A 27773-nucleotide genomic window follows, 5' to 3' on the forward strand; every position below is an offset into this window, starting at 1 on the left:
CAGCCAAGAAACCGGCAGAGAGGGTAAGGGTGACTCGGATAATGATAAAAGCGGAAACAGTGAAAGCCTAATAAAGTTGTGTCTCAGTCCCTTGCAACCTATGGAGCCCCAATTAATAGAGAATCGGCAAAAAAAATTTTCCTACTTAGCTTCTAGCAAGCTCGGTGTAATGAGAAATCACAGTTTCTTACGTTACTGCGTTCTGATGTCCTGCAGCCTTCAAAGCCAGAAAGCTATTCCCAGAGTTTACCCTAACTCGTTCCTGCGAGCCAGTGCGCGCCCGCGGAGGAGGAGACGGGGCGTACCCGTGGAGTCCCGGAACATCCACGCGCTGTCGGGCTCCTCCTCCCAGGCGGACCTGCCGTCTGGCTCGCCGGTGCGGCTGCGCCGGAGCGAGCGGGCCGTGGGAGCGCGGCGCCGGCTGCTCTTGCCGAGCTGCACCCGGGTCTTGAGGGCACTTGAGTCGAGCACTGAGGTTTGCTGTCGGAGCGGCGGGGAAGAAGAGGGAGAAGATGAAGCTCCGGAGACATAAAGGGAGGGCACCGCCCCTGGGAGGGTGCGTGGCTGCGCTGATATGCACAAGATGCCATCGAAGGGGGCACGCGGATCAGCATTTCCGCCTTCTCCTAGGAACCTAAGGCCTCGAGCCTACATTCCCTGCGAAGGATACCACGTAGGCTGATTCTAAGAATCAAATGAACCCGGAGTGCCCCACGCAGTGCCTGGCACATTGTGGGCACATAATGCAAACACCGCCCCCCTCCTGGTGACACCATCTGAGCAGGTGAGCTGCAGCAGTACATTAACGGGAGCTCAATACACGTTTGTTTGTTTGTTTGTTGAATAAACAATTGAACATACCGCCTTAACTAAATCCTTACATTGATTTTACTCCACACAGGGTCCACGAGCTGAGATTCTCAAGGTGCTCCTTCCTCTACCCACAGTAATTCAGGAGGCGGGGGGAGCTGGTGGAGCAGCCTACTCAGTACCAGGCATTTGTTTTCAAGGAGCATGCTCTGAGCAGAGGCCGGGGGAGGGTCAGTGATGGTTTCCAAGATCACCACCTTTCCTGCTGGAAGGGCCGGGCAGGGGCAGACCCCCCCGGCTGAGCCCAGCAAGGAGGAGGTGGGGCAGCTGTGGCTCAGTGATCCCCCAGGAGACCACGGTGAAGAGATGGGAGCCTGGGGATCATATCCCGGTCACTTCAATTCCTAGCTGGAATTGTCACCTCAAGCAGGGGACTTACCCTCTCTGAGCTGAGGTGTCCCTAATGTCCCTATTTGTAAAAATGGAATGATACTAGTATCCCCTTCCTAGAGGGGCTGCAAGACTTCAGGGAGTCCAGGCATGGACAGCCCTGGCTCCAGCAGCATCTGAGCCAGGCTCATGGCCGAGAGCTGTTCCTACACGAGGCGTCTCTGTGCCCCGCCGGCTCGGGTCCTGGTGCGAAATGTTGGATTCTTTCTCTCAGGTCCACTTTGGAGAAATTCTGTCACCCAGGGCCTTTTAAGTTAGCAATGATGAGCTAATTTCAGTGACTCATTTCCCAGAACTGGTAAGTGACAGACACCCCGGTGGGGGCGGCAAGAGGGTGTTGATGTCTGCAGAGCTGTTTCCCAAACCGGCCACGATGGTGTCTGGTCGGGGGTGGCGGTAGCTAGAGAGAGACGGAAATCATAAAGGATCTGCCTTCCCTAAGAGGAGAGCATGCAGCTCTAGTGGTCACCAAACAGTCAGTTTCTGAGACTCAGAGGAAGTGGGAGGGAGCCACAGCGATGCAGGGGCTGGCTTGAGGGGGACTTGGTTCCATTTCCCTGGGGCCCCCCTTGAAGCCTCAGACTGGTGCAGAACATCCTGAGTTGTAAAAAAAAAAAAAAAAAAAGAGAGAGAAGAGACAGGACTGTTTCCAGCACTGCTCCCAACTACCGACTCACATCGATAAAGGAGAAGTCGTCCACCTTCTTTGCGGGGCAGGCGTCCGGCAGGGGCGGCCCCTCCATTCCGTCAGTAGACTCCAGGTCCGTGCTGGATCGGTCCACGCTGGTGCTCCGCTGGTCCCTGGAACAGTCGTGCTGGTCCCCGGCTGAGGTGACCTCCGTTTGGGAGGACAGCGAGGACAGGCGGCTGCTGGGGGGCTGCTTCCAAGCCGAGGTGGCACTGCTATCCGGGGACGGGGACTCAGGGGCCAAACTACTAGAATGGGAGGGAGGGAGGGAGGCGTGGTCAGGCAGGTTGCTTCTGAGACCTGGGTGTCAAGGAAGGGAATCTGCAGAAGGCAGGATGTGGGGCATGCTTTGTATGCCAGGAAATAAGAGACAGACATCCCAGTGACAAGAACCATCCTGGGCCCAGCCAGGTGCTGTCCACGGTGCCTCTAGAACACCTGGACAGGTGCGGAAGGGGAGGAGCCACTCCCCCATTCAAGGCCCTCTAACTCTGTGCTACCCAGTGGGGGAACCGTGGGTCACCTGTGGCCTCTGGGCCCTTGTGATGGAGCGAGTGAGGGCTGAACTGGGCCAAGAGTACAGAGTACATGCCGATTCCTAACACTTGGAGTGAAAAAGAAAGTAAAATACCACAGTAATAACTTTACAGTGATTACATGTTACAAGGACAGTATTTGTAAAGAGTCTATTGGGTTCGGTGGGGCTTCCCAGGTGGCACTAACCTGCCTGCCAACGCAGGAGACATGAGAGACGTGGGTTTGATCCCTGGGTGGGAAAGATCCCTTGGAGAAGGGCACAGCAACCCACTCCAGTATTCTTGTCCAGAGAATCCCATGGACAGAGGAGCCTGGCAGGCTGTGGTCTATAAGGCTGCACAGAATCAGACACGACTGAAGCGATTTAGCACACACACTATGTATTAGGTTCAGTAGAATATACTGTTAAAATTAATTTCGCCAGGATTTTCCCTGGCAGTCCAGTGGTTAAGACTTCCCCTTCCAGTGCAAGGGGTGAGGGTTCGACCCTTGGTCGGGGAGCTAAGATCCTGCATGCTGCATGGCCAAAAAAACCAACAACAACAACACAGAAGTGATACTGTGACAAATTCAATCAAGACTTTAAAAAATGGCCTTTAAAAAAAAGGAAAAAGAAAGACTTTAAAAAAAAAGGGAAAAAAAAAATCTTAAAAAAATTAATTTCGACTGTTTTCTTTCTACTGTCTTGACATGGCTACTAGAACATTGCAGCTGCATGTATGTCTTGGGTGTGCAACTTGTGCTGCGTTTCTGCCGGGCAGGGCTGATGGCGATCAAACCGTCACTGGCCGTCACCCGTGGAGGAGCGGGAGGTGGGGAAGATCTGCATTGCTTCATCCATTCATTCATTCATTCACTCACTCCACAAAGATTTACTGAGTGCCTACCATGTGCCAGGCCCTGTGCTGAGAAGCTGTATCCTTTCATCCTCCCCACAATCCTACAAGATAGGAGTAACCTCACGAAATTAAATATTAACTTTGCGAAAGATGACGAAACTGAGGCAGAAAGATGTGAAGAGGCTTGCCCAAAGGGGCAGGTCCAGAATCCAGGTCCATGACCCTCTCTCTCCTCCTGGAATTTCTGCCCATGATAATGTATTCCGAGTACCACTCGGATAATTGGAACCACAAAAGATAGAAAATTTATAAATAAACCAAGACATTACAATTAAATAGGCTCCCTGCTCCTCTCTTAAAAAGACCCCAAAGTCAAGAGCAGAGGAAAGCCTTATCCTAAGGAAGGGGGGACCGGCACAGCTGACAACACGTCCCTGATCGGAGGGTCTGCCCCAAAAGACCCCCGAACTTCACCCTTGGGCAGAGCTGTCAAGCCAGGTGTTCCGGTGCCTCACTCAGGGACCACAGCCTGCTTTTTGTCAGCTCCGAGAGGATTTTGTTACTTGGAATAAGCAGGACGGTGGGGCGTGGGGTGGGGTTGGGGCAGATCCACCAAAAATGAGGGAAATACCACCGAGGGGCAGCAGGCGGCGCTGCTGCTCAGGCCTGGGAGTAAAGCCGCGCCTGGGCCCTTTCTGGGAGGAGGAGCTGCAGTACCTCCGAGAGACGGGAGGGGGCGGCAGATACCAGGACACGGGGCGGGGACGGGGGCAGGGGGAGATGCCAGTGGCCGGGTTTCCCTCTCTCCCTGTAAGAGCTGGGAGGATACAGGCCCGGGGAGAGGGTACTCCCAGGGTCAGACAGTGACAGCGAAACCAGGACCCAGGCTTCCAGACTCGCAGTCCCCTGCTCCTGCAGGAACATTCTAGTGAAATTGAAGTAAGCTCATTAACTAACCATATATCACAGCTTAGACAAGAAAACGAAACGCCCTTCATGGGTACTATTAGAAACCTGTGCTTCCCTTTTTCTTTTCCTGTGTGCTTAGTCGCTCCGTCCTGTCTGACTCTCTGTGACCACATGGACTACAGCCGGCCAGGCTCCTCTGTCCTTGGGGATTCTCCAGGCAAGAATACTGGAGTGGGTTGCCATGCCTTCCTCCAGGGGATCTTCTCAATTCAGGGGTCGAACCCAGGTCTCCTGCACTGCAGGAAGATTCTTTACTCTCCGAGCCACCAGGGAACCCCGTGAATACTGGAGTGGGTAGCCTGTCCCTTCTCCAGAAGAACTTCCTGACGCAGGAATCCAACCAGGATCTCCTGTGTTTACCAGCTGAGCTACCAGGGAAGCCCACCCATTTCTAATTTCACTCACCTCCCCCCAACTTGGGTACAGATGACAGCTATGGGATGTAAGTCAGCGGAGGGGTGTGCCCGCTCCTGGCTGGGGTAGGGGGCAGGGGAAGGAGCTGGGAGACCTGGGTCTGAGTCCAACTCAGCCATGGACATGCCATATCCCTGGGCACGACACCCACAGATGACACCCACCACCGAGACACAGTGACACAGCCGGAAAGCGGCCACACTGGGGCTGACCCAGATCTTCCTGGCTTTAGAACACCGTGCGATCCTGCACCCCTCAGGTGGGAAAGGTGAGCCGAGAACATGGCAAGCCCACCCTTGGTATCCACAAAGCTGCTACTGTGTGTGTGATCCCGCCCAAGGGCAAGAGGAGAAAAACTGCATTTTTAAAACAAAGAAAAGGTACGATGAACAAGTGCAACGTATCAAACTCCTACGACTAAGTGCCGGGAAAGACGCCAACTGTGAACACAAGTTACCCTCCTGTCCACCCCATGTCTCAGTCTTCGTCTCTGCAAGATGGGACTAGAATTAAATGTTATGCTTCAGAGCTTACAACAGGGCTGGGCCCATCCGCTTAATACACCTCAGCTGTTTTGTGAGCATCATTCCCTTTCTACAGGGCCTTCCCAGGTGGCTCAGTGGGTAAAGAATTCACCTGCAATGCAGGAGATGCAGGTTCGATCCCCAGATAGGGGTAGATCCCCTGGAAGAGGCCAAGGCAACCCACTCCCGTCCTAGAGAATCCCATGGACAGAGGAGCCTGGCTGGCTACAGTTCCGTGGGGTCACACAAGAGTCGGACACCACTGAGCGACTAAGCACGCACGCACGCATGCACCCTTTCTACAGAAGAGGAGTTCGTAAAATCTGGCAAAAAAAACTAAATGATCCAGGACCCCACAGCCAGCCAGAATGGAGCTGGAATTCAGGCCTGCCTGCCTCCTGAATCCAGGTGATGCGTGGTAACCTTCAGGCTTCTGCACAGTCGTAACAACATTCCCTCCCAGCCAGGCTGACACCTGAGGGGCCCTCCACGTCACTAATAGTGATGATCCTAAATGCTGACATAGCTTATGAAGCGGTGTGTATAATATGCTTCTCTGTTTATAAACACACTATATATCTACATAGAAAAAGCCTAGATAGACAACCAAAACCACTAATGACAGTGATACCTGTGTCCTGACATTAAAGTTGGTTTTCATTTTCTTTGCAATTTTTTTTGTGTTGTGGTGAAACATGTAATGACATTTGCCAGTAGGGGCATTTAATGCATTCATAATGCTGTGGGCTTCCCTTGCAGCTCAGCTGGTAAAGAATCTGCCTGCAGTGCGGGAGACCTGGGTTTGATCCCTGGGTTGGGAAGATCCCCTGGAGAAAGGAAAGGCTACCCACCCCAGTATTCTGGCCTGGAGAATTCCACGGACTGTATAGTCCATGGGGTTGCAAAGCGTTGGACACGACTGAGCAACTTTCACTTTCCTTCTTAATGCTGTGTGACCATCACCACTCTGGTTTAAGAACGTCTTCATCCGCCCAGGAGGAAATCTGGTCCCCATCTGGCAGTCCCTCCCCGCCCCACCACCCCAACCCTGGCAACCAAAGTCTCCTCTGTCTCTATGGATCTGCCTATTCTGGATATTTCATATATCATTTTAAAGTCTTTTTTTTTTTGTACTTTCTAAACTTCTGTTTTATAAAAAGAATGGGTTGCTCTTATTACGCAACAACCTGTTACAGACACAACAGGTTCTACTTAGTAACGGAGAAATCAGGAGGCAGATGAGGGCCCTGAGTCCCCCAGAGGTCCTGCCCCACACCGCTTACCTCTCCCCGCTCTGGCGCTGGTCTGGCCACGTCCCATACTGACTGTCGGCTTCCTGCACGAGGGTGTCGGTGTCCTTGGCCTCGGGGGTCCGCCTGGAGAAACACTGCTTCAGCTGATCCTGCAAAGACAAGCCAGAGGGTTCTATCAGGCAAATGCTCAGAACCTGGTCCAGTTGATAAGCCTATTTATCAGCCCATCCAGCTGATAAATCATGATGCATCGCCCCCTGCTGAAACCCACCTGGCTCCCTACTCTGCTCTCAGAGACGGGTCCAAATGTCTGCGCTGAGAACTACAGTGACCGACGTCCGGGTCTGCCCAAGGCATCATAGGAGGCAGGACTGCTGGAGCCGAAGCCAGGCAAACTGGGGTGAAGGGGTCACTCTCCCGGGTCCCGTGTGGGTACCACCCTGGCCCTGGCCACACTTCTGTCCATCTCCAGTGCTCCCAGGACTTATCAGTCTGGTTAGGGCTAAGATGCCACGCTCCTGGTGCAGGGGGCCTCGGTTTGATCCTTGGTCAGGGAACTAGATCCTGAATACCACAACCAAGTGTTCCCACAACTAAAGACCCTGCATGCTGTAACTAAGACCCAGGGCAGCTAAACAAACAAACAAAACCCCAAAAGATGGGGATCTCTGAGTGCTGAGTAAGGGAGGAAGGGCCCCTGGCAATCAGAACGGCAAGACTCCAAGGCTGCTGAGGGTGGAATCAGGGCAGGAGGCAGGGGAACGCTTCCTGACCTCCTTTGGAAGGCTCTGGGCTGCGGGGTGGGGGTGGAGGAGTCATATGGTGCTCAGCAAAAAACACATTGGCTTCCGTGCATCCCCATTTGTGGGCTTTCCTGCAGAGGTTTAAGATTCATGCTCAGGGATGTGAAGTCCCTGAAGGCAGGGAGGGAGGTCTGCTCCCTGCACTGCTAAAGCCAGACTCGGGATTCTGGAAGGCAGCATCCCCAACTCCCCCGCCACTCTCACACCCATGTCGGGTCAACCTCCAAGCCCTTCAAAGTCTCCCTCGGGAACATTCTGTCCAACCCTGGCCAGCTCTGGGGCTCCCCTGCCTCCTTCACCTCTGGTCCCCTCCCAGACATTCTTTTCCCGTAACAATTTCTAAAGGTGAACTCGAAGCCTGCAGGGTCCTTGCTCAAAACCCTTCAATAGCTCCCCAGAGTCAAGTCCAAACACTGGAAGGATGGCTTGTGGGACCTTCACTGGTGGGGCTCTTTCTCCACCGTCCCCTGTCCCTCTCCCACCCCCAGAGCTTCCCCCCCGCTCTTACTGGCTGCCCCAGCCCTCCCTCACCTCGGGACCTGCTGGAGCACCTCTTGGCCCTCATTCAGACTGCAGCTTCAGCTTCATTGGCTCTTCCTCCAGGAAGTCTTCCCTGAACTCCCCCTCTCCCAAGGCTGGCTCAGGATCCCCCCAGCTCCCATTCCCTAGACTTCAGGTCTCTACACCTTTGTTGTCCAACACAATAGCCACACGTGGCTATTTACATTAATTAAAATTTGAAAAATACAAAGAATCCGGTTCTTCAGCGGCTCTAACTACATTTCAAGGGCTCCGCAGCCACATGTGGCTACCAGATTGCGCAGCAGGGACAGAGTACACGTCCGTCACAGCAGAGTTTCCAGTGAAGAGCACTGCTGCAGAACGTCCCACAGTATATTCATGGGGACTGACCTGTTTCCTTTCATTCTCCCGGGGACAAGTACTGTTTCCAGAGCCAGGATGCCTGGATTTGAAGCCAGGCTCCATGGCATGGTGGCTGTGTGACCTTGGGCAAGTTACTTAACCTCTCTGGGCCTAGTGTCTGGACAAAGCAGATGTTAAGTATTTGGTTGAATGCCATCTCGTTCACGACGTCTTAACACCGAACCCCCAAATCTAGAGTACTCCAGGGGTTAGGATCATCCAAGGGAATTCATCTTGTCGATGAGACTTAAGTAAGCAGGCTGTTTGTCAGCACTCCCTTCCGTTAGCCTGCTGCTCACCGTGTGCGCATTATCCATGTCTCATTGCGGCAGACCCTGGCGGTCCTTCACGTCAGCAAGGCTTGATCTTCACTCTCAGGGCCACGAGGCCTCAACAAGACCACAGAAAGGGTCCAAAACTCTCTAGAACTTGCTGAAAGTCAGGTTTTTAAAATTAGCTTTAAGGCAGAGTGTTTTTCCAAACCAGCTTTGCCTCACAGGCTGCCATAAAAACCCCCCACTGCCTGCAGGGGAGTACGTATCTACAAGGCGATCTGAAAATACACGATGGCTAAAGAGAAGAGTTGTCTGAGGAATACACGTGTCCAAATTAGCACCGCTCCCCCCATTTTGGCATGGACCCCTGATGGATAGCAAACAGCCACAATCCAAATTTTAGCTGCCATTTGCCACATGAGGTCATCGCATCTTAACATTTTACATCTCCAAGGACCCCTCTGAGTCCATTTGGTTGGCCTTTTCAGATGACAAACTTTTTCAGATGATAAAGTCAGAGGCACGGACGGGTTGCTCGAAGTGAGTCTGGAACCCAGGTTTGGGCTTCTTCCACACACACCCCACCCCTAACCTTTTCCAGGATACTTCAAGAGGTTCAGGTGAGGAAATGCATGTTAAAATGCTCTAAGAAGGCAAACTTGGCGAGATTTAAAACGAGAACTTGGTGGATTTAAAACCCCCCTGCTTGGGGACTCCCCTGGTGGTCCAGTGGTGAAGATTCCACACCTTCCACTGCAGGGGGTGCGGGTTTGATCCCTAATCAGGGAACTGAAATCCTACATGTGGTGTGGCACGGCAAAATAATAATAGTTATAATAAACTAATTAATAAAAACCACTTGCTCAGACTAGGTCATCAAGCCCCCAGGCTAGTGGTGGGTGGACATTCTGGGCCCTTGTCTTACAGATAAACACGACTGCCTCAGCCCAGGACAGAGGATGGACAGTTTTCTAACACCCAGGCTGGGGAGACCAGCCTAACAGACGCCTTTGAGGGCTGTGTTTAAACAAGCGGTAACACATGTCCTGAAATTTAAAACGTGTACACCCTTGACTCAGCCAGCTTAGTTCCAGAAATTTATCTCAAGAGAATTATCAGACACGCTCGCCAAGATCTGTGAACATGGATGCTTCCCCACGAGAGCGGGAAGATTGCAAAATATTGCAAATACTGGAATCGCCCTAAACATCCAACAAGACAGGGATCAGTGAAATATCAGTTCAGCTCAGTCGCTCAGTCGTGTCCGACTCTCTGCGACCCCATGGACTGCAGCACACCAGGCTTCCCTGTCCATCACCAACTCCCAGAGCTTGCTCAGACTCTTGTCCATCGAGTTGGTGATGCCATCCAACCATCTCATCCTCTGTCGTTCCCTTCTCCTCCCACCTTCAATCTTTCCCAGCATCAGGGTCTTTTCCAGTGATCTCTTCATTCTTTCTGGAGTTATTTGTCCACTCCTCTCCAGTAGCATATTGGGCACCTACCCACCTGAGGAGTTCATCAGTGAAATACACAGAATGAAATATCCATGTGGCGGAATAAACACAGCCAAGGAAAAGGATGCTCAGAAAGACTACTGACTATCACAGAAAGCTGTCTGTCTTATCCTAGCAAACATTCGTATTTTTTTTCCCCAAAGTCAGATCCCTTTATTACATGTAGGTAACAAAACAGCACATGTGTTGTGATACCAGCTTTGTGAAGACAAATATATAAATGCATGTGAGAATAGGCAAAGGGGATCTCTGGAAGTTTTCACAGAAAACTGTTGCCAGTGACACCGCCTGTAGTGAGGAAACGGGCTTTTTTTTCTCACCACACCACGGTGCAGCATGTGGGATCTTAGTTCTCCATTCAGGGATCGAACCCGCGCCCCACCCGGCCACAGTGGAAGCATGGAGTCTTAATCACCAGGGAAGTCCCTGTCTCTCTATTATTGATGATGATTTTATTTAGGAGCCACACTTGTGATTTTGGATCCCAATATCAGCAGATGATAAAATTAAATAAAATCAATTAAACCAGTCCTCCAACTCTATCATATGGTACACTTCCCTAATTAAGAACAAATCAGAAGAGGGCTCTTCATTTGTTCATCTCTACCAGAGCCCAGCAAGCTCTTCCTATCAAGGGCCAGATAATAAATATTTTGGGCTCTGTGGGCCATGGGGTCTCTGTCTCAGCTTCAGCTTTGCTGTCGTTACCAGCAGCACAGATGATGTCTGTGTTCCAGTAAAACTTTATTTACAAAACAGGGGGCTGGGGACTTCTCCGGTGGTCTAGTGGCTAACACTGCAAGATCCCAACGCAGGGGGCCAGGTGCCCATCTCTGGTCCGGGAACTAGATCCCACACGCCGCAACTAAGACCCGGCACAGCCAAATAAATAATATACAGGTGGCTGGCTGTTTGGCCCACGGGTGGCTGGCTCCTCCCTGACACCCTGTAGACTGTCAGCTGCATGAAAACGGGTTCTCTTTCACCCACTATTGCACCCAGAGCTTAGAACCACACCAGGCCTGGAGTACTTGTTGAATAAATATTTGCTGGAAGAATATGCTTCTGAAAATAACTTTTTTTTGCACGGAACAGGTGTGAGCTCCTTAAGTAGAAAAGGCCATGTCGTTAGGGAGGGGGTGACGGTAAGAGAAAATATGACCCCTGCAAGTATTCTGGGGTGTCTGACACATCCGTCTAGGAAGGGAGCCTGAGTCAGGGCGGCGCCGGGTGGCCCGCGGCTGACGGGGCAATTCTGAGCAATTCAAGACGCGCGCCCCCCTCCCCCTCTGCAACTGGACACTGTCAGCCGTGCAGGGTGCCCCGGGGTCACGGGGCCCAGGCTGTCGAGGGTGACACTGGCTCTGTCCCAGTGCCCCCGGGGCCTGGTGGCATCTCCCTGCCTTGTGCCCGGATCAGACTTGCACAACGGCTGAGCGGTAACAGTAACAACATCGGGGGCTGACACCACAGTGAGCACTGCTGAATATCCTGGCTTTTCACTCTGAACAGGAAGACTTAGGACTTGCGGGCACTGTCATGGGCCCATTTTTCAGGGGAGGAGACTGAGGCCCAGAGAGGGGCCCTGACACACCCAAGGTCACACAGAAGGTGGGTGGAGCTGGGATTCGGGTTTGCCTGACACTCAGGCCCTAAAGTGCTCCCCCAAAACTGCTGCATTCTCCCAGCTCTGGCTCGACATGGAGAGCTCCATAGGGCCTTCAGTGATCATGTCACAGATGGGAAAACTGAGGGCCAGGGAGAGGAAAGGATGCCAGGCCAGGCCTCGAATCCAGGTGTCCTGAGCCCCTGGCCTGTGCCTGGTGACCACAGGGCAGTCCTAGCGGCACCCAGGTGGGGCCTCAGGCCCAGGGGAGAAGGAAGGGGGCGGCAGGCTGAGGTTGGGCCGAGTCCCCCAGGGGGCCTCCCATCTACCTGGACCCCCCCACTCCAGGCTCTTATCTTTTTTTGTTTGTTTTGTCTCACCATGAGGCATGTGGGATCTTAGTCCCCTGACCAAGGATCGCACCCGTACCCTCTGCACTGGAAGCGCAGAGTCTTAACCACTGGACCAGCAGGGAAGCCGCCCAGACTCTCATCTTAAAACCCCGTCTGCCCCACTGTGGCCTGCGGGGCCCGGGTGTCCACCCCCTCACCCCTCCTTTGTGCTGCCCACACACTTGGGCACCGTCACAGCCCAGGCCTGCTGCCCAGCTGTTCGCCAGGCCAAGGGCCTCCTCATTCACAGCGCACAGCGAGTGGCAGCCCCCCGGGGCGGCTTCCCCGGCCGAGTCTAGGTCCTGTCCTGGCCCCGCCGAGCCCTGGCCTTGGCTGGGGGTTCTCAGCGCTTGGACGGGTCCTTGGGTGCCTGTTCCTCCCAATACACACGACCCCCAACAGCAGAGCTGCATCTTGTCACTGGCTTCTCGGTGCTCAGTCATAGGACCTGGCACACAGCACGTGCTCACCGAACGGGAAGGAAGAAGGTGGGGAGGAGGAATAGGGAAAGGGAGAGAAGGGAGAGCCAGGTAAGGCAGTCAGATCAGAAGGAAATGGGCAGGAACAGGGTAGCACAGAGCCCTCAGAACTCCTGATGCTGGCAGCAAAAACCCATGTGGCGTCCCCTCCCTGGGGACTTGGGTCCCAGCTAGGAGGCATCAGCACAACTGATGGCTTCTGGGAGCCCACAGTGTCCCCTTATCCCCCAGCGGCTGGAGGGCGCGCTTCCCGGGGAAGTACCGGTTTCTGACACCTCTCAATGGGCTCTGGGAACAGTTATGCAGTCTGGCCAGGTGTGGCTAGGTGTGGCCAGGTGTAGTCAGGTATAGCCAGGTGTGGCACGCTGTGGTGACTTGGATGGGGGTTATAGCCAAGATGGAGAGAGAGCAAGTCAGAGACGGAGAGAACACACCCAGGACCAGGAAACACGCGGAGATGGGCAGAGACAGACGGGGAGGCTCCGACGAGTGGGAGGCGGCGAGGGCTCTGAGACTGGCAGGTGGCGGGCAATTCAGCTCTGCCTTTTGGTAGCTGTGAGCAAATCCCTCAAACCTCGATTTTCCCGTCTGTTAAATGGGTGTGGGGGGTGTTGGGAAAATCTTGTAAAATGTCTGGTGAGAGTTGTACATGCCAGGCACGTGAGAAGGACCAGAGAGATTCCGGTTGAGATGATGGTGATGATAACGATAAATAATATCCACTGTTTAGTTCCCCAAAGCATCAGATTAACAGTCTAACGAGGTGCTACAATGCCCTAAGGAGGCCTGACTGCTCCATCATTCAGCTGAGAGCAAAGGGGTTGTCTTCACCAGATCCCTCACTATCTCCCCTGACCCTGACGTGAGTCAGCCGCTCTCCCGCGTCCCGGAGTGAACCAGGCACGGGCTCGTCCAGCACACCCGCCCTCCCCAGGGCCGAGCCGGGCGGGCAGGCTGCAGAACAACCGGTCTGGCAGAGACACGCGGTCTCCACGGGACAAGCCTGTCACCTGAAGTGCGGGAACACACGCTGGCAGCGGGTCCTCAGGAGGCGTGCTGGGTTATTGCACACAGTGCCCTGCAGGCCTCCAGGGAGTGGGGGCGCTTCCTGACTCCCCCAACCGCGTCCACCTCCGAGCCTATAAACAGAAAGGACAGCTGGGCTGGGGGGGCGGGGGGCCTGGGCTCCCGCTGCCCTTGGGGGTGGGGGGGCGTCTCCCAGACTTCGGAAGCCCGATGGGCACCCTGTGCTCTGGGTGTCAGAGGTGAGTAAGGAGACGATGGAAGAAGTAATAACTGGGAACACACGTAAGGAGCACCCACTGCGCACCCGGCACCAAGTCAGATTCCTCATGTGCGCCGTCCAGTTAAACCTGAGTCGATGCTTTAACATGCCCATCTCACAGGTGGACAGGGACGGTGGGAAAGGATGCTGACACTGCCCTCCTGTGTGCCCAGACTCATCCTCCCAACAACCCTAAGAGGCAGGTGCCACGAACCAGCCCCACTTTCCAGATGGGAAGACTGAGGCCCAGGGAGGCGAAGCCACTTGCCCAGGGTCTCAAGAGTGGGTGAAGGAGCCCAATTCAAACCCAGGTGGCTCCAAGTCTATGGCCAGTGATGCCCACCCCGCTAAGTCCCTCTGTCACTGCACCCAGGAAACATCCAGCTGGGAGCCCTCCTGGTACAGTCGGTCAGCCGCTGGCCAGGGCCCACCCCAGGCCTGCTCAGAGTGAGGCCCTGAAGCACAGCGTAGGCATCAGCTTCTCCCAGAAGCCTCCATTCGAGCAGGCCTGGGTCTCTCCTGGGACCCCACAGGGCCCCTATGCTCACTGTTTGTCTGACTGTGGGCTCCCTGAGGGCAGGCAATGTGGTCTGTTCATCCTCAGACCCTGGCATCAAGGCAAGACACAGCCCCGACAGTGGTCTGTGAATGAATGGTCCAGAATGAATGAATGAATGAGTCAGTGAATGGACAATCCACAGACGATCCCTGGCCCCCTTTCTCATGCTATGAACAATACTGTGATCTATTCAAAGTTTCTTGGTACAGCCCAGGACTGTTTTTACATATGCTATTAAATTTTAATTTTTGTTACTTTTTAAAAACAAATCTTTCTTCTAAGTCACCCCGTTCAGTGTGCTGACAAACATTGAAAGCAGTCTGGTGACAATGATATTTTTTTTAAGGTGCAAATGAAAGAGATTGGCCCAGGAATGAAGGACAACCAACCCCCATCCGCCCTAGATAACCAGGAACCTTCCTGCAGGGGGAGAGGAAAGAGCTTAGTACGTTCTAGAAGTCCTGAGATACTTTTACACAGACCAATTCAAATTCCTTTTAAGCCTCAAGTTCTATTAATAAAAGGCCTACAGTTCTAAGGTTAAAGAGTAGTCGAGAGAAAAAGAAATGTGGTTTTTTCCAAATGTATCTTTATATTTTAAAATTACAGAACCAACCATAGCGTGGAATACTTTTCAACTGTCGAAAAGAATGAGGAAGATCTATGTGTCCTGATATGGAATAACTTCCAAGATACACTGTCAAGCAAATTTAAGGCAAGGCTGGAAACAACAGGTGGAGGGGGGAAGAATATATATGTAAATATTTGAAAATGCACAGAATATGTGAAGAGGACACAGGAAAACTGTCATCACACTTGTCTCTGGGCGGGGAACGGAGTGACAGGGGGTGGGGGAGAGAGGGAGACACAGTTTTAAAATTCCACTTCTTTTTGTATTTTGTAACACTTGCGGTTGGTAGCTTTTAAAAATAAACGTTAAAAATGTACAATTCCATGTGAATATAGAATTCATGTTTCCGAGCATCTCCTCTTCAGGGGATCTGTCCCACCCACCCTGACTCGGCTCCTCTTGGAAAGATTCTTAAAACAGTCTCTCAGGCAAATTTGACTCTTTTTTTTTGAAACATCACATGTCAAAACATCTCTCCCATGTTTATTTCAGGCGAGGGCTCAGCTTGTCGGGTGACAGAATTGCAGACTTTTGATGTGTCAGTGTGAACCCAGGGAGGAAGCAGGGAGCTGGTGTGTCTCTCTGCGGGCCCGGGACCCCAAATCCTGCGGGATCTCTCCCTGACAGGCCACGGCCACCACCTCCACCACATCTGAGGCTGTGGGCACACTGCGGGGTCACAACATTGCTCCACCAGCCCTGCTTTTGGTGATTCACCTAGCGGGTACACACACGTGCATGCACACACACATACACACCCAGATGCACACAACACAAATAAACACACATGCAAACATACACACAAACACATGCTCTGTTGCGCCATCATGTCCGACTCGTCGTGACCATATGGACGGTAGCCCACCAAAGCTCCTCTGTCTGTGGGATTCTCCAGGTAAGAATAGTGGAGTGGGTTGCCATTCCCGGCCTAGGGATCGAACCCGCGTCTCCTGTGGCTCCTGCATTGGCAGGCGGATTCTTTACCACTGTACACAAAAAAAATACACAAATACACACACACAAACGCAAACACACACAGATACATGGAAAACACACAAACACACAAAATACACAGATAACATAAAAGACACAAACACACGCACTCACACAAATACACACATGTATCAACTCACAAACCCCAGGATGCTCATGGCAGCAGCGTCGATTTTGGTCAACAGCAAGCACAGCCCAGGTGCTTTTCCGTAAGGGCACCTGTGGAAAGGTTTATCCCTGCAAGGGCACCTGTCCTGCCGTTAAGAACAATGAGGCAGAATTCTCAGCGCTGACGGGGAATGATGTCAGAGCTCTCTGACAGGAAGGTTACTAGGAATGAGGGGCAGACAGTCCCGCTTTAGAACACCCCCTTGGTCACCCGTGCGCTGACTCTGTGCGGCCCCGTGGACTGGCGCCGGCCAGGCTCCTCTGTGCATGGGACTCTCCAGGCAAGAATGCTGGGGTGGGCTGCCATTTCCTCCTCCAGGGAAGATTCCCGACCCGGGGATCAAACCCGCATCTCCTTCGGCTCCTGCACCGCAGGCGGGGTCTTTACCGCCGAGCTATCAGGGAAGTTCCTTGATCATCCTGGGCCCCATGATTAATAATTTCCCAGGGGACATCTCTGGTGGCCCAGTGGTTAAGAATCCGCCTGCCAATGCACGGGACACGGGCTGGATCACTGGTCCAGGAAGATCCCACATCCTATGGGGGAACTGAGCCTGTGTGCCACAACTACTGAAGCCCGCACGCCCCGGAGGCCGTGTGCCCTAGAGCCCATGCTCCGCAACAAGAGAAGCCACGACAACGAGAAGCCTGCGAGCTGCAACAAAGACCCGGCGCGCCCAGAACCGAATAAGTAAATAAATGAAATGAAAATGATTTCCTGTCCCAGGTACCCGAAGTACCGAGAGGCTCCAGATAGAGGGGAAAGAGAGCGGGCACAGGTGGTCAGGAGGGGCGGCTGACAGAGGGCATGTGACATGGCCCGGGCCTTGAAAAGCGGATCCGACTGAACAGGTGGGAGAAGGGAGAAGACAGTGCAGGTGCCGGGACAGCCTGAGGAAGGGAGCAGCGGAAGGCCACCTTTACGAAGAGCGGGCTACGTGGGGGACTGGACAGCCCCTGTGCCTGCCGTCCACCCTGCAGAGCAGCCCTGCAGGGGAGGCTTGGGACCCCGCCCCCGGAGGGGGGCGAGGCAGGGGCTGAGCTGGGAGCTCTCTGCCATCGCTGGGCCTGGCAGCTCCCTTGTTGATGAGCGCCCACCCTGGTGCAGGAGGAAAACCAGTTGGGCTGCCGTTGCATCGCCCAGGACAGAGGCAAGGGCTCCGTTTCCTCCTGGTGCCCGGCCCAGTCTGTGGTTTTGTTCAAAGACCCTGACCAGGGTCCAGGGTGCTGCCCGCTGTAACTCACAGCTCAGCCCCATCCACCCCTGCCTCCTAGTTCAGCCCTCGAGAAGCCAGAGGCCCTGGAAAATGCTTGGTGGATGGTGTCTCTTTGGCCAACCCGTAGCGGCGGCACCCAGGTCGGGGCAGAACTGCCTGCCGCAGGGTCCTGTCAGCACATCACCTGACTCAGTGGGTTACAAGTGGGTGAGAGAGATTGGAAGCCTGTCGTGAGCTCCAGGACACAGGAGCCGGGCCCACGCACGGCTCCAGGCCAGTTTACCGCTGGCTGCTGGCCGAGCCCGGAGACGTGTTCAGACAGACAGTGCACCTTGGTCAAAGCCTATAAACGAAATAACAGGCCCATCTGGAAGGACCTGGTGCTGATGCAAGCTTTTGGGCATGCTGGATAAAGCCCTGAGCACCCTTGGGGCCAGGACCCAGCTAGCAGGACCTGCTCAAGGTGGAGACGGCATCCAGGCAAGGGACCCTGAGCATCCGGGCACTTTGGCTCACCGTGCCCGTGGACCACGGCCAGGTGGCGAGAAACATACTTTACCACATCAGCCCCCAAACAGTCCTCTCACCAATCTGGGAGGTGGGTTTTAGCATCCCAACCCCTAAACCAGGGGCCAGATGCACTCCAAACTCGGGACAACTCAGATTTTTAGCAAGGCAACAAGCAGACATACTGTATATTGGGAGGAACCCCCAATGGGGTCTAGAGGAGGGTTTCCCAATCTACCAAGTTGGGCACAATTGTGGGGGGAGGGGCTTTCGCTGTGCCTAGAGGAAGCCAGCAGCATTCCTGGTCTGTACCCACCGATGCTAACTGTAACCCTCTCCCCAGAGCTGAGACAACCCAAACTGATTCCAGACATTGCCAAGTGTCCCTGGGGAGCAAAGTCACCCTGGTTGAGAATTAGTGGTAAAGGTCCATGCATTCTCTACAGAGAAACTGGTTCTTGGTGGGGACCTTATATTTTGGCATATAAAGCACAGATGTGTATATACTACATGTATAGATGGGCTTCCCAGGTGGCTCAGTGGTAAAAAATCCACTTGCCAATGCAGGAGATGTGGGTTCAACCCCTGCGTCAGGAAGATCCCCTGGAGAAGGAAATGGCAACCCACTCCAGTATTTGTGCCTGGAGAATCCCAGGGACAGAGGAGCCTGGAGGGCTACAATCCATGGGGTCACAAAGAGTTGGACACAATTGAGCAATTGAGCATGCACTCATGCACATGTACAGATATACACTAGTATCCATGATATTAAAATTTCATGGAAAGGCAAGTAAGAAAAAATGTTACGAAAGCGTTCTTTAGGGGAATTCCCTGGCAGTCCAGTGGTTAGGACTCCGGCTTCCACTGTAGGGGGTACAGGTTCGATCCCTGGTTGGGAGGGAGATAAGACTGCATAAGCCGCACAGTGTAACCAGGAAAAAAAAAAAACAAAACAGAGAGGGAAAAAGGCCCTTTGGGGGATGATAACTTTAAAAAAATACTCCCACAACTGGCTAAGTACTGTTGAAAGGCAACCATAAGCAAACGTATTACTATTTCTGCAGCAAAGCGCATGAACAGTCACACCATACTGTTAACAACCTCCTGTCACCACAATGGGAGAGGAGAGGGTAGTTTTGCCACAAATAAGGGAGGACTTTGTGGATTTCAGAATGGTGGGTAAGGGTTGCATACCTTTACCACAGGGGAGAACCGGAGGCTCAGAGAAAATAAGAGACTTGCCCGTGTGGGCGCATGTGTGCTCAGGCCAAGGTTCGGCTGACACCAGAGGGATTTAATCAAATCCTGCGCGGCACGAGCTCTTTGCCGGCATCCCTGTCACCCCACTTCGAAAGGTTACTCTGATTATGTAGGTGATGTTCACTGTCGCATTATTTATAAGGCAAAAAGACTGGAAACAACCTGTGTGTCCCAAAATCAATCTGGGCCTGACTAAATAAAGTGGGCATAACCCGAGACATGGACTATACGTAGTCTGCAGGTCCATGTTCATGACATGAGAGGTCAGTCATAGAAGAGAAAAACGCAAGAAAACTAGGTACAAAAGCGTTCTTGCAGTATAATTCCATCTGGCTGATCTATCTGCAAAACTATGTATATATACTGCATATATAGTTTTGCATGGATATATGGGTATGTGTATATAGCATACATATGCAAATATATGCAAAGGAATTATTTATATACAAGTGCTATGTGCTAAGTTGCCTCAGTCATGTCCAATTCTCGCCATTTCATGGGCTGTAACCTGCTAGGATCCTCTCTGTCCATGGGATTTTCCAGGCAAGAATACTGGAATGTGTTGCCATTTCCTCCTCCAGGGGATCTTCGAGACGCGGGGATTGAACTCCTGTCTCTTTAAGTCTCCTACATTGACAGGTGAGGTTCTTTACCACTAAAGCTACCTGAGAAGCTATTTATATGCGTATGTGCATATATTATATATGCATATATATTTTGCACATATGTCTATGCATACGTTTTGCATATATATTACACATATGCAAAATATGAATGTATTTATATATACATGTGTATATATATCATATATTCACATGGATTGTATATATTTTGCATAAAAGTGAGTCGCTCAGTTGTGTCCAACTCTTTGCGACCCCATGGACTGTATAGTCCATAGAATTCTCTAGGCCAGAATACTGGAGTGGGTAGCCTTTCCCTTCTCCCGGGGATCTTCCCAACCCGGGGATCGAACCCAGGTCTCCCGCATGGCAGGTGGATTCTTTACCAGCTAAGCCACAAGGGAAGCCCAAGAATACTGGAGTGGGTAGCCTATCCCTTCTCCAGGGGATCTTCCCGACCCAGGAATCTAACCAGGGCTCCGGCATTGCAGGCAGATCCTTTATCAACTGAACTATGAAGGAAGCCCTCACGTATGTGTGTGTGTGTGTGTGTGTGTGTGTGTGTGTGTATATATACACACATATACATATATTTTAAAAGATTTGGGTTTGAAGCATCCCATTCTCCCTCTCCCACCTCCCCAAACTGCATTCTAAGCCTAGCATTCTCTCTGCCTACTCTTAAACACTGAGCTTCCCAAAGAAAAACATGAATTAAGCATGCAGAGTGTGAGCCGCTTCTTCCACCCCCGTGGGGCAGCAGAGCCAAGATACTCCTGGGCCAGGGCTGGTCTGGACTCTCCAGGTGAGAGGAGGGGGGCGGGCAGCCAGGGCTGAGATGAGGCCCTGCCCATTCAGCTCCTCGGTTTCCCCAGCAGATGCCGCTACACAATGTTCTCTTTTATTCTACTTTTATTTTTTCAAAGATTTTTTTCTATGTGGACCATTTTTAAAGTCTGCATTGCATTTGTTACAATATTGCTTCTGTTGTTTATATTTTGGTTCTTTGGCCTCAAGGCACGTGGGATCGTAACTCCCTAACCAGGGATCGAACCCACGTCCCTTGCACTGGAAGGTGATGTCTTAACCACTGGACTGCTGGGGAGGTCCCTATTTGCTTTTAAACACTGATCGGGTACCGACTGTCAACGTGGAGACCCATGCTGGGGGCATTCCTAAGGGTCATCTCCAGATGTGAAAACCAAACGGGGGGCTTCTGGTACTCAGCTCCCACTGGGCAGGGGGAGCGTGTTATCCTTGGTCAGGATCCCATTTTCCAGATGGGGAAACAGGTTCAAAGGGACATGACCTGCCCACAGACGCACTGGAGTAAAATCCTGGCAGCCCGGTGTCAACCCGGCCTCCTAGGTTACCTCCCTCACCTCCACTTTATTTATTTAAAAAATTAAAAAAAAAAGAAAAACCTTTATTTGGCTTTGCTGTGAAGCATGTGGGGTCTTAGTTCCCTGACCAGGGATCGAACCCATGTCCCCTGCAGTGGGAGCACAGAGTCTTAACCCTGGGCCACCAGGGAAGTCCCTTGCCTCCACTTTAATTCTTTAACAGCATTTAAATAATTAAATGCTGGGAACTGCTATAGTTCCCAAATGTTTTTCATGACAAATAACATTTCAGGACTCCGTTGCTGAGGCCTGGGGGAAATCTGGGAAAGACAGAGGGATTTTCTTTCTGCCCCCTCCCCCCAAAAAAGAAGTGCAGGCAAAGGATTTGTTTGAGCAACTCATCTTGGAAAGGCCATGTGATGTGGGAGAGTCCAACCATCATGGGGGGGGGGGGGGGGGCGGTGGGTCTGAGGTCAGACAGACCTGGGTTCCCGTCCTGGCAGTGCCTCATGCCAGCTGCGTGACCTTGGGAAGCTCGCTCCACCTCTCTGAGCCCACACCTGGCCATGACTGCCAGATCCTTTATTATCATCTATACTGTACTTGTCTTGAAAAGTGGGAGTGCTAGTTGTTCAGTCACATCCGATTCTTTGTGACCCCATGGACTGTACCCCGCCAGGCTCCTCAGTTCATGGGATTTCCCAGGCAAGAATACTGGAATGGGTTGCCTTTCCCTTATCCAGGGGATCTTCCCAACCCAGGGATCGAAACTTAGTCTCCTGCATTGCAGGCAGATTCTTTACCGTCTGAGCCACCAGGGAAGCACTAGTCTTAGGTTCTACTGAATACCACTGAGATGCTCCTGCCATCGAAGCACCTCCTGACCAGTGTGAAGTTCACTTTCTGCACAGATAACCTTCCCAGGGTGTCACTGTTTTATTTTTTTTTTAATATACAGTTTACAAACAGACTTGCATGTCCACCTGTGCACACTCATGTACACCACTGGGACAGTGACTCTGCTCTTTTGCCTGGGTTTTTTCACTCAGTGGACTGGAGCTGGCTGGGACCTCACTTAGGGTGCAGGAATCCAAGACCCCAGAAGCGGCTGGGCACCACAGGAGGAGGTCACATTCAAAAGAGACGCCGGACGCTGTTTCTGCTGCCTCCCTCCTGGAGGAAGCACAGGTCAGGGGGGGTAGCCAGGACCCACCTCTCCCCATCCTGCTGCAACATGCCAGCAGGGTCACCCTGTGGCCATCATGGTCATTGTCACCATCCAAGGGGAGGTCCCCGGAGGGCTCTCCACCCCAGAATCCAGCTCTGCGGCCTGTGCTGCCAGAGAGAATGAAAACAAGGGGACGCGGCCGAGTTCGCCTGAGTTTCAGCCGCCGCCCTCCACCCCCTCGGGCTTTCCAGTGCTGCGATGCCTGCGGCCTGACGGTTTTTTAACTCAACCCACCCACGCTGGGGAAAAAAAGCCAGTGGCATTTTTTTTCAGATCTTCCCCCAGCTCCCTATTTATAGCATGCTGACAGGCGAGGGATGGCTTCCAGCAATAATTAGGGAGCCCACACCGGGGACCCAGGCCTCAGGTGGGCCCCGCGGCCGTCAGGTGGCTCTGCGGACTACCGGGACCCACTCACTGTCCCCAAAGAGATGGGATTCCCAGGTGCACATGGCCAGGGGGAGCTGAAAGAAGCTTAGGGCTTCCCTGGTGACTCAGTGCTAAAGAATCCGCCTGCCAATGCAGGAGACACAGGTTTGATCCCTGGGTCGGGAAGATCCCACATGCCACGGAGCAACTAAGCCCATGGGCCACATCTATTGAGCCTGAGCTCCAGGGCCCGGGAGCTGCAACTACTGAAGCCCATGCACCCTACAGCCTGCGCTCTGCAATAAGAGAAGCCACCACACATTAGAGAGTAGCCCTGATCACCACATCTAGAGAAAAGCCTGTGCAGCAATGAAGACCCAGCAAAGCCCAAAATACTTGTTTAAAAAAAGCAGGTTAGTCGAGCACTATGAGAGCAAAACGGCCACAGGCCTCCAGTGGGGGACACACCTCCTATTCGTTTTCCTTTCTTGCCCTGAAACATCACCAAGTTCTAACATTAGCCACGCATGGGCCCTGGCAAGGTATGGGTTAACGAACAGTGATGGGGCTTGTACGGGGCTCCCCAGGGAAAGAAGGAGGTTCTGATGGGAATCCCTGGTGCAGACAGGCCTGGGTTCCAAGACCCGCTCTGCCCCTGCCTGGTGGTAGGGCCCGGGGCGGGGGGTCTCACTGGGCCTCAGTTACCCCATCTGTACAATGGGAACAATCATCATATTTCATTCAGTTGCTGTTGAAGACCAAACAAATATTTGTTTTAGGTTTGGCGAGCCTGGGTCTCCTTGTACCAGAGGCCACGTGACTCTGAAAACTGCCCCAGCTCAAAGTCTGCACTCTGTTTTGCCAAATCTTAGGACTGCTCTAGGAGTTTGTCCAGTGGCTTGCGGGAGAGGGGAGGTGTCGGGGGAGTGTCATTTGTTGAACTGCGCCAGGTGGAGGGCCTGGGCCAGGTGTTGTTGTAAAGGTAACCAGGGAGGACATGGCCCCTGCAAAGGAGTGTCCTCAGAGTGCAAGTCCCTGGAATGAAGGTGACCCGCTGTGAGTGGGGCTTAGATCGTCGGGCGGGAGTCAAAGCCCGGAAGGCTCCCTGGAGCTCCCTGGGTTTCACCCGCCTGGTTTAAAGGGAGCCCAGGTGGACTGGGAGAAGGTAATGGCAACCCACTCCAGTATTCTTGCCTAGAAAATCCCATGGATGGAGAAGCCTGGTGGGCTGCAGTCCATGGGGGTCGCTAAGAGTCAGACACGACTGAGCAACTTCACTTACACTTTTCACTTTCATGCATTGGAGAAGGCAATGGCAACCCACTCCAGTGTTCTTGCCTGGAGAATCCCAGGGATGGGGGAGCCTGGTGGGCTGCCATCTATGGGGTCGCACAGAGTCGGACACGACTGAAGTGACTTAGCAGCAGCAGCAAGTGGACTGAGAGCCATGGACGATATCCACCTGGCCTCAGCCCCCAGAACTACTGGAAAGCCAGACCCACAGTCCAAGACGACAGCGGTGCGGGTTCAAGGAGATGGAGCTGTAAACCCACGGGGCTCACGCGCTCCTTGAGGGGAAAGGACCAGTTTGTGACTCCAAGTCCCGCTTTGGGCTTGAGAAGTCCCCGGGAAGGGGCTGGATTCTACAACTTGTGGACAGGCTTGTGCATACTGCTGATTTTTCTCCTTCTCGCGTAACTGGATATAGGTTCCATTGTAGAGGGAAAGAAAAAAAACGTTCTGACAAATTAGAATATTGACTGGGATGGGTTTCCCGTTGCTAGGCAACCAGAGGCCGTTGCTACGGTGCACATCCCGTCCCCTAGTCCCGTGCCCCAGGACTTGAGTGTGGAATAACGGGGTACTACAGATGTTAAAGGTCTGGTCGCAGCAATACTTGATGGAAAAATTTGCAGCTCGTTAAATTCTTAATCTTGAACAAATACCCACCATGTTTGTGGTGTTTCCTGGCTTACGGGGTGTTACCAAGTGACTCATCCCCATTGCATTTCCCCCTTCTTCAGCCCCTAAGGGGCAAGGACTATCCACAGCCCCATTTAAAGCTGGGTATGTGTGTGTGCGTGTGGGAGAGTGGGCGAGGCTTGGCAAGAGAAAGGGGCTTGCTCCAGGTCACAGAGCTAGGACACAGTGGAGCCAGGGTTCAAATTTATGTCTACTGACCTCCAGACCTTGGAAGTTGCCAGGCAGACCCATGAACTCGGGGTCTAAATCAGAACCACTGGAACTCAGCTTCGAGAGGCTGGAAAATGGGAATCCACTTCGATGGACCATCTCTTTAAATACAATAATTGAGGGGAGGTGCGCAGCCTGGATCGGCTGAACTCTGAACAGGTTCCTCCTCGCAGGAGCAAGGCTGGTGGCTGCAGCCTGCCCGGTCCCTGTCTCCCCGTGGCCTTCCCAGGTAAGCCGCATCACCTCGGCTCCCCACTTCTTACTAGGTAATTGCCTCTCTGAGCACCACAGGCAATGAGTGTTCCTTTTATAAATATCTTCAAAGCAGCATCCCCAGAATTCCCAGCAGAGAAAAGATGAACACAGATGCTCAGGGGACCCCTTCAGACTGCCTAGATCCTATATTAATTCTTCCTCCACTGCTGCTCAGTTGGGAGCTTGTTGGGGGGGGGGGTGTGCAACTGGCTGGGGCTTCTCTCTGCTTAAGTACTGAAGCTGGCACCCCTTTCTTTCAAAGTGAAGAACAGGTAGGGATTGGGATTCCCAAAGCCCCAAGGACAGGCCACCTCCCTCAGCTCCCTGGAAACCTCCTGAGGCAGCTGGTAACCACAGCCCACTCTGACACAGGCATATAACATTCTGGCATGTGATAAGTGACGCCCACATGGGGTAACCCAGGCCTTAAGGTCTGCTTGGCAATACTTCCGTGGGTTGCAGAGACACAGTCCTGCATTTCTTTAAAGACTCTGAATTCCCATGAAAGATTAAAGATGACGTAAAGCTTTTTTTTTTCTTTCTTTTTTTCATCACTGCAAGTTGGCAGTCCACCTCTAGGATAAACCAACAAATGAAAAAATACATGGAAATGCCAGAATCAGGAATGGTGCTGTACTGGACAATGGAGGTATGTTCAACTTGGGGCTTCTTAGTGAATCCAAGAAACCAGGATGGAGTTAATTCAAAAGGGTGGCTCATGCAATAGGGAAGGAAAAAAAGAGCCTGTGCAAACTCATTTCTACAAATGAACCCACAGAGATCACGCAGAGACTGTGGCAGGCAGACTGTATTATGAGGCATACCTATTTACTGCTTCTCCCTATAGGAAAATTATACTCCCTTCTAGAGCACAGGTGTGGTCATGTGGTTTAGCCCTAGCCAATGACGTGCGAGCAGAAGTGATGTCATCTATTTCCAGGCAGAACTTTTAAGAGCCAGTGATGGATGCCCCATTCTCTTTCCCTCAGCCCTGTGGTTGGTTATGTCCCTAGCAAGTTGCTCCACTAACGGGGGCCTTGGAGTGACAAAGACAGGAAACATGAACACAACCAATGTCAGTGGACATGTGGAGCACTCAGGGAAGAAAGCTGTTTTTCTGTTTAAAGCCACTGAAGTTTTGGGGGCTGTTTGTCACTGCAGCATAACCTAACCCATGCTGACAGATACGGAGGCAAACAATTTTTGAGACAAGGACAAGAAAAATGAACCACTACGTACTGAACAATGACTGCAGGACAGCCGCTCACTTGACACACTTAAGAGCAGGAGCCTCTGAGGCACGCTGGCCTGGCTCTGCTGCTTCTTGCCTGTGTGACCTGAAGCATGAGTGGCTTAACCTCCCTGGGTCTCTGTCCCCCACGTTAAGTTGTTTACTTGCTGGAAACTCTCCCAAATACACGCGGGTCCTGGCAGGAGGACAAACTCTCTCAGGGAGGGATGAGCAATTTTTGCTTTGAAAGGAAATCACTTGATTAGGACATAATGACTAATAACAGTAATTGAGCAGAAACAGAAGAAGAGACTTACAGGAAAAGAGGCTATGCCCGTTCTGACCCCCCAGCAAAAGTCCAATCCACTGATTACCCAGGAATGAGCTCTGGAAACGAGGCGGGCATACAGTGGTGCCCTCCCAAGAAACAGAAGACATTAGTCTCAAGTGTTCTTGTCTGCTGTCTTGCTTGTTAACCTCGGTTACTGGCTATTGCCAAGTTCCCCCAGGCTGAAGGAAAACAAGGTAAAGAGTGACCATTCCATGGGTCCATGACGCTTTCCTAAAGCCTCTGACCTTTACAGTCAGACCCCACGGGCCTGGTAACATAGAACAGACAACTCTGGGCGTGGGAGTGGATGGCTGCTGACAACCCTGTCCTCCTGTGCCCAGATTTTAAAAAATAAAGTAACAATTTTGTGCTGCAAACGGAAAGCATTACCCTTTAAAATAAGAGAAAAATGAGGGTTTCCCTGGTGGCTCAGTGGTAAAGAGTCCGCCTGCCAATGCAGGGGACTCGGGTTCCCTCCCTGGGTCGGGAAGAACCCCAAAACCTCGGAGCAACCAAGCCCGCTCACCACAAACGCTGAGCCCTTGGGCCACAGCTACTGAGTCTGTGCCCTGGAGTCGGTGTTCCACAGCAAGAGGGGCCACTGCAGGGAGAAGCCCGCACCCAGTGATTAACGGAGACAGGGGCCCCCTCTCGATGCAACTAGAGAAAAGCCCTCGCAGCAGCAAAGACCCAGTGCAGCCAAAAATAAATAAATAAATAATCTTTTCTTAAAAAGAGAGCAACAATGAGGTGGTCCAGTGGCTAAAACTCTGCGATCCCAATACACGGGGCCTGGGTTCCATCCCAGGTCAGGGAACTACATCTGCCTGATGCAACTAAGAGTTCATGTGCCAAAACTAGGAGTTCTCACGCCACAGCTAAAGATCCCACATGAAACCACAAAGACCAAAGATCCTATGTGCTGCAACTAAGATCCAGCACAGTCAAATAAATAAATATTTTTAAAGGAGAAAAAAAAAGAACAAAGATGAGAAAATCAGTGACACTCTCTTGCTTGCCCATGCCAGACATCAATAATCAATTCCAGAACTGATGACGAGCCCTGAGAATCCCCAACACAGCACCCCAGGCAGCCACTGCAT

The 27773-nt window shown here is 52.4% G+C and overlaps 1 protein-coding gene across 7 annotated transcripts in view; it reads right to left on the reverse strand.

The window, feature by feature from the left end:
• KIAA1671 (KIAA1671 ortholog) overlaps positions 1-27773 on the reverse strand; it is a 172225-nt gene that overhangs the window by 10342 nt on the left and 134110 nt on the right. For 4 of the 7 annotated variants that reach the window (XM_061141660.1, XM_061141664.1, XM_061141661.1 and 1 more), the window contains 3 exons: positions 6515-6633; positions 1938-2196; positions 306-480 (listed from right to left, as the gene is read on the reverse strand). In XM_061141660.1, the coding sequence (XP_060997643.1) occupies positions 306-480; positions 1938-2196; positions 6515-6633 (553 nt within the window). The remainder of the gene's footprint in view (positions 1-305; positions 481-1937; positions 2197-6514; positions 6634-27773) is intronic. The other 3 variants (XM_061141663.1, XM_061141666.1, XM_061141665.1) reach the window with 1 other exon arrangement.

This window comes from Dama dama, chromosome 5, assembly GCF_033118175.1.
Source record: "Dama dama isolate Ldn47 chromosome 5, ASM3311817v1, whole genome shotgun sequence".
Classification (NCBI taxonomy): Eukaryota; Metazoa; Chordata; class Mammalia; order Artiodactyla; family Cervidae; genus Dama; species Dama dama.